This window comes from Augochlora pura, chromosome 9, assembly GCF_028453695.1.
Source record: "Augochlora pura isolate Apur16 chromosome 9, APUR_v2.2.1, whole genome shotgun sequence".
NCBI lineage: Eukaryota > Metazoa > Arthropoda > Insecta > Hymenoptera > Halictidae > Augochlora > Augochlora pura.
Genome location: NC_135780.1, coordinates 5,668,652 through 5,676,352, shown reverse-complemented (window position 1 = coordinate 5,676,352; position 7,701 = coordinate 5,668,652). Strand labels below are relative to the sequence as shown.

Sequence of the window (7,701 nt, the reverse complement as noted above, 5' to 3'; positions counted from 1 at the left end):
TCCATCTGGTAAATTTATAAATTTCTATTAAATTATAAGATAAGAGATAGTGTCGTTTATAATTGTTTTCTATTTCTACTTCAGATCATTTTCCACTGTTGGTAGAATTAGAAATGACACCGACAGTAGGAACAAGTAATGGATTGATCTCACGAAGGTAGCAGCCGCTGCGTACTAGGCCCAAGTAAAAATAAGGAAATAAACAATAATAAGGAAAAAATCTCCATCACATTTTTCTCTTACTTCTGGCTCTAGCAATATCACTCGCAGTCAACGACTATTCTAATGGCAAATATTACAAATACTCCATATTACCGCACATTCAACAAATTATCAGATATTGATGAACAATTCTAATGACCAGGTGAAGGGAGTCGTGTTGTAATGCGTTTAGCCCATGTATAGTGTATTGCATTTTTAAGACTTACCTTTCCCATATTAAGAGTATTGTAACCTTTATCACCATCGTAATATGTAGATACCTATTTTCCTACAAAAAAAGATATTCCGATCAAGCCTCTGTGATATTGACATTAACAATTGGAACAATTTCACATATTTATTAACAAGTTAGTATCTACTAGAAGAACCCCCTAATCTCTTCCTAAATGTCATTACAACATTCTCCAAGCCAATTTTTTTATAAGAATGCTGCCATCCAACAAGAAATTGTATTTTTAAACAAAACAAAAACAAAAAATAATGAAAACATACACGCTATACTGGGCTGTGCGAAGTGATTGGAGTTGACTTAACAATTTCAATGCAAGTACAAATCTGTTCTTATTGGCCACGTATATTGATAATGATAATGTTATATAAAGAAATAGATGATATTGTAGTGAGTGTATTTGTAAGTATGATAATGTAATGATGTTCATCAATCATAGCATCGTGAAAATCAGTTAACATTCACTTATTAGATTTTGTTCCAGTTATTAATATATACCATACCAATTTACTACTTGTTAATTCAGTTGCATTGTACAATCGCGCGATTTTTTTGCTATCTTTTAAACTCTAATTTTCATTATTTTCAATGCATTATATCTATCAAAATTTGTGGTGAATCTATTAAATTAATTTATTAATGACAAGAAATTGATTTCCAGAAAAAAGCAATTATAATTATAAAAAACACTTTAATCACTCATTTTCGACATAAATAATCGAATGATTTTTATTAATGTTTTATAAATATTTTATCAGATATTTTTATTGAATTACCGAAAGAAAAAAAGGTCATATTGCAATATATGTTTTACGACGTCAATATTACACGTGTAATTGATTTACAACTATAAGAACTTATTATTTCTTTTAAAATTTTTATCTTTCTGATAGTACAATTACCACACTAGGTTTTTAGTTTTACTTCACTGAGAGCAGAACATATATGCAGAATATTTAAAAATATAGAAAATTAAAAATGTTAAATATAGGAAATTTAAATAGAAGATTTATTTACAATAGGATTTTTAAATATCTTTAAAATAAAGCGACTATACATTGCATAATCTTGATTGTAGATAATAAATGTAATCAGAATAAAATGGACGTATGATCCATTCATATTTGATAAAAACAACAACTGAATTATACAAGTAGTATGCAATTAGTTTATCAAAGTCATGTGTGTAGTAAATGTTGTATAAAGTAGCTAATTACATTCTAGTTTTAATTAATGAGAATAGAAATGGCAGTGTCTATTTGTATATGTATTCATATATTATCCACGAATCACATTATTACTCAATCAAATGAACAATGGATACACAAAATATACTACAACGGTTACTCATAATTTGGGGCCTAAATTGAAACTGCACATTATACTTTGTAGTTTTTAAAAATTAAAATTTTCATTCTTTATACGGTATATGTACCTATTTTAACGTCAATAAGATGTATGATAATAAATGTTAATGCTTCATGTGACAAAATCTTTTCGAGAGCTCGATTCTAAATAGTTAAAATTCTTACATCTACATTTCTTTTTAATTGATTCATTAACATAATAAAAAAAGGAAATTGTATTGTATTCGTTTTCCACATAATATGAAATTTCGTGAAATGAAATAAAATTTAGAATTATCAATAATTTTTATATAATATTATGTATTAAGTTTAGAATTTAAACACTTTTTAATCCTGACAATACCTCTACGTTTTTTACAGCAAGGAAGTAACATTATCTTTATATTTTACGACAATTGATTCTTTGTTTGTAAAAATAATGTTTTAAATATTTTATTTAAAAGAAAATGTACTTTGCTATTTTTGATGGATGAAACAAATAGCTTTGATGTATAAAAAGAGGTTGTATTGAGGTACAATGCACAGCATTTGAACACAGTTTTGTACGGGTTTGCATATGTAACTTTTTATTACATTTTATCAACAAAGTACGAGTGCTTATAAAATTAATTGTAATTTGAATATTTTAACATATGAATAGACAATTGTTCTTCACTTTAAAAGGTTTAGACAAGTAGTTTCATTATTTGGACATCGTTCACGATAAATTCAATTAAAACAGTTTCATTTCAAACGTTAACAAGACAAGCACTTTAATCTCTGTCATCTTGTTCGTATGGGTATAAAAGCATTATGCGACACCATGCGTTTTTGTGCATTTTGGCACACAAAGACTGTGCCATAATATTGAAAATAACTTCATCAAATAGAAGCTCGAGAAGATTAATGATTAATATAACATTTTAGCTTAGACATCATATGTGTACTCTATTCTAAATACAGCGGTTCTCAATGTAAATATTCTTTTTAATGAAACATTATTAATTCAATTCTTTTTAATATGTACATTTATAGTTATATTACGGAACACAGTTCAGAAAAATAAACGTAAATCTCGAATTGAATTACTGATAATTCTTGACTTGCATATATTACATCTATTTGGTCATTCGAAATCAATTTTTTGTTGCTCGATTACATAAATTTGAGAACTACTGTTTTTTTAATGTAATAACACCACTTTTACTAACGCGAATGCATATAAACCGTAATACGAAGTTCACTGTAAAAAAGCAGCAAAGATTTAATTCTTTCCAATGTTAAGAATAATGTGGTTTCTTTTTTACAAAATAAATATAACAATAGAGTTAGAAGTGTCCTATGCTGTACTGAATACATTCTTAACACAGTTCGATGAATTCTCATAAAGGTTTAGTTGTTTATATTCAATTGCATAGTTCATTTTTATACGTAAAATTTATAAATATATTGCTATCGTATAAAATTTTTGTAACATGATATTTTATGTATTACATAAATTTAAACATTTTTTTTAAGCATCCTTAAAGAATGGAGAAATATCATATCAATGCTTAACAAATTCAAGTCGCATATATGAAGTACATTCGTATGTACAATAATATCAAGTTCAATCGTGTATTTAGTCAGACACAACAGTATTAATATTTAATACAATACTTGTGATAAAAAAAAATACATAACATTATAACAAAAAACAGTCTATTGAACCTTTGTAAGCATTCGGATTAGTTTCTATAATATCGGTTTGTCTCCTTATACATAAAAACATTATTAGAATCACTAAATATCCATTATTACTGCTTTAAAACCGATTATTTTACTCTAGTCAACTAGTGATATAATAAAACTATATTATTACATGTCGTAATTAATATTTCAGTATACCTATGTTTGTGCATTTGATGACAGAAAATAGAATTGTTTAGAGCAAAAAAGAAATGATCAATATGTAGTGTTCAATATACAGTATGACAATAAATGGAGTACTTACATAGAACCATTATTTAGGTAAAAATTTTACTTTAACAAATGAATAATATTAGTTTCATTTAGTTTATTTTTATTATCTAAATTCACACGAAATTTCGTTTTCATACGCAAATAATCAATTACTTTTCCAAATTCTTCAGTACGCAAAATAAATGTATTCACTTGTATAATAAAAGACGTTTCAATAAAAAAAATATTAAGAAAATATATGTACTGGAAAGACATTCGATTATTTTATTTTACAATTTAATTATGGCATGTTACAAATAGGATCATTCCACATTCATGAAAAGACGCATAGTGCAAGAATAATTTGATTTTAAGATATCTTTTTAGATTTGCTGTAAGTGAGAAATTTTAAAGTTAACGATTATTATTAAAAAGCATCGAGAATGTTTCAAGAAATTTACTTGTCTGTAATCGATACGATGAGAGAGTGATGTTTCTTGAATTTTAAATACAATTATAATATGAGAATTCATTGAACTATCGCAAAGTTCTTTCAATTCAACTGTAACAATTCTATATCATTAAAGAAATGAATCTCTCAAAATAGTTCCATCAACCTTTTAGTATTGTTAAAATACCAATGTTACAAATATTTTTAACTATGTTAATTCTCAATCTTCTGAGCCTCTCCATTATATAGAAAATTTAATAATAGGTTTAGATTAGTTGATGGTAGGTAAATATTTTTATGTAGTTAAATATTAATTGTCAATTCTAAGTGACGCAAACATCAAGTTCTGTTGTTTAAAATGTTTAGTACATCCTCTATACTTTGATCGATTATATGTAGTACATACCTTACACATTGTAATTCTTGGTATACTACATAATTTAAGGGTATATAAATAAATACAATGTATGCACAATACTGTGTAGAATAGTATTGCTTTGTTAAATAAGTTATACAAAATGATAATTTATGTGGTATCAGAATATATTATATTCTTATATAAAAATACATTTTCGAATTTAGCAAATATTGTCAAACAGTATAATAAGTAACACCAAAAAGTAATTTTCTAATATATATTTTAGCAATAATGTACACCTTATTATACAACACAAAACATTTCTAGATGTATTAATATAATTTTATTTACTAGAACAACTACTTTCATCAAATTGTATGGTTTACTAAATTTTGTAAGCTGTTAATAGAGTTTTGCAATAGGTAGTCACTTTTACTTCACGTTCTTTTTTAACAATGTAGTACCATTACAATAGGTAAATGATAATATTTAATACAAATCCAAAGATAATTTGGTGGAGAACACACAACTACTTATTTACTGTAACAAAGTGCAATATCCAAATCATGTTTATTGCATTCTACACAGTTTCGTGCAGCAATGTAAATTTTTGACTTCCATTAATAGGAATGTAATAGTAGAATAAAATAAGGACAAGCACAGCACATTTCAGCCTGTACTTTTATAAAAACATGATCAAACGATTGTAAACATTACAACATAATTGTTGCGTCCGTCATAAAAATAATTACATCTCAATGTTAAATAATGTAAATTCAATCAGATTTCGTGTATGCTTTTAGACATTCTTTATTCGCATAGTGAGAATGTTGGAATCACGACTTGTTTTTCTAAAATTCTCTACTTTTACTTTTTCTTACACAAACCAAAATATGTTTCAACGCAGAAGGAATGCTTTTCTAAAAAAAAAAAATGTACATCTATGAATCTTCTTAAATACCTTGTAAACACTTAATTATTAAATATTTTGTCGACAACACACGAAATATACATTGTGGTCATCAGTTTATAGATTTTATTCATATTTTTATATGTTAAGTTTTTATTTTTGCAATAACTTCAGTGTCCGGCATATCATGAATTTGTTTGAAAAACAAAATCAATCATAGTTTGATAATTATTCATGATTCCTCATTACTATACACTCATATAAATACTCAAAGATTTATGGAAAGTACAAATAAGTAGCAACACGGTCCTGATTGAATATTGAAGACAAGAGTTGTAAGGACATAACGAAGGAGAGAATGTGTTTAGTAGAATATGTAAAGAAGTTTGAATGCTCTGTCAGTCTGCACTTAAGTACCCTTCTAATTTAAATACCTGTTTTCAAGTGACATGTAATTTACTTTTTATTGAAAATGCAATGATTGTATATGGGCTGCGTTTGAGTCATGATTGAATGTAACAATTTATTAACTAACGTAAAATAAATTGAAAATATTCAAGAAACAAATTTATTGTCTACTTTAAAAAGAAAAAAATCATGCACCAACCAATATTCTCATTTCAAAAATACTTTCGTTGATATGACGATTTTTTAAAAAATAATAAATAGACATAAATCATAACTAAGAGTCATGAACATGATTTACCCGTTTTCAACATTTCTGCAAAATCAAAGTATAAAACTTTAAAATTGCCGGAAGCGATAGTAAAGTGGTAAAAACTGTCTCTGCAAAATTTTGCATCTTAAACTTCAAATGTTATTTTTATGTATACATACTGTCGATAAGCGAACAGGCATCCAAGAAACTAATGTGATCGCAATCTATAATGATACAATATATGTATTACTCAAGAATTGGGTTCTGTTAAATCAAACAATTAAATCAACTAACACAGTTGATTTTAAAAGAAAACTACAGACAAGATACAATGATAAATTTAACATACAATCACAAACCTAGTATTTTGATTTATTTACATCATTGATTACAATTATATAATTTAAATATAGCTATATTAAGAAAACATTTTTATACAAAGTTATATTACTTTATATACAACATCACGTTTCTCGTGTGTTGTTACAAGCTCCATTTTAACTGGACAATGCAGCCAATAACTTAAAAGCTCTTCAGTATAGCCCATTAAAAAGTACATTTTGGTAGGTCCTATTTTTCGTACAACAATACCAGCAATTCTGATTAAATTATGTTGCCTTTTAATAATTATTTCACTTGCAAACAGGTCATGCCATGTCCCGGTTACAAAATTTCTAATAAATATATCCTCTACAAGAGTTTCTGATGGTCTCTTACCGTCTTCTATATTTGCTGAAAGCGAATGAAAAAATTAACGTTATCTCACCAAAATGATTAAACGAGTAAAAAACTGTAATTTGAAAGGAAATTCGTTTCGTACAGGTGTTCCAAGAATTCCAAGCCTTTCTTGCTACAATATGATGAGGAGGATTTGCCATTTCATATGTTAAGTGTTGTGGTTGTCTTAGTTTAGGTCTGTAACGACCAGCTTGAGTTCTATTGTGCACTGTACTAACATGAATACTCCTTTTCAGAAGATTATTTTGATTGACTAATAGCATCTGAAAAGAAATTAATTATGTTACAACAGGTTATGTTACAAGTAAAGTAAACTTTATAATTCTCGTGTACTTACAGAACGTATATACGACGTTACACTCATTGCTTTTAGAAATTGATTAGAATGAAAGACTATGTAATGTAATATAAAATCGTCAGATATATACACCGAATTTAAATATCCCCACTAGTTTATGACGTTCCAGCTCCGCGCAAGTTTTGTAGAAAGAGAACGTGATACTATGGAGAGAAACACAGTACGATACTCATAAGGTTCTGCGTATAGATAGGAAACCTAGCTTGTCTTACTTTACCGTGCCCGCGGCTTCACTCGCCGCGCGCACTCACTTTCAAATAAATGAAATATGTCGCGTCTAACGTATTTCCGAAGGTGTTCAATGTACTTCAAGATAAGTATGTCTCGTGGAAATGTTTTGACAAGTTCACAGGATCCGTCTAAAGTTACCATTCTATTGGCTACGTCGTTCGTGTGATCAGAATTTGTACACCAACAATTAATAGTTTATGTCATTCTGATTGGCTGACAATCCGACGAGACAAAGAAGAACAAAGCATTGGTAATGATA

General features: G+C 27.5%; 1 protein-coding gene across 1 annotated transcript; it reads right to left on the bottom strand.

Moving 5' to 3' along the window:
• Positions 1-6,471: 6,471 nt before the first annotated feature.
• Positions 6,472-7,513, bottom strand: Mrps24 (mitochondrial ribosomal protein S24). Its single transcript, XM_078190261.1, has 3 exons — positions 7,191-7,513; positions 6,936-7,116; positions 6,472-6,847 (listed from the first exon to the last, which is right to left on the bottom strand). Exons 1-3 carry the CDS (start codon positions 7,215-7,217, stop codon positions 6,558-6,560), a joined length of 498 nt encoding a protein of 165 aa, XP_078046387.1. The 5' UTR covers positions 7,218-7,513; the 3' UTR covers positions 6,472-6,557.
• Positions 7,514-7,701: the final 188 nt, after the last annotated feature.

Bases quoted from the DNA above. Each gene is read 5' to 3' on its own strand.
- Mrps24 (XM_078190261.1), bottom strand. From the start codon at position 7,217: ATGAGTGTAACGTCGTATATACGTTCT. The intron at 7,117-7,190 runs GTAAGTACACGA...ATTTCTTTTCAG, and splicing joins TAACGTCGTATATACGTTCT to ATGCTATTAGTCAATCAAAA. The intron at 6,848-6,935 runs GTACGAAACGAA...ATTCGCTTTCAG, and splicing joins TTGGAATTCTTGGAACACCT to CAAATATAGAAGACGGTAAG.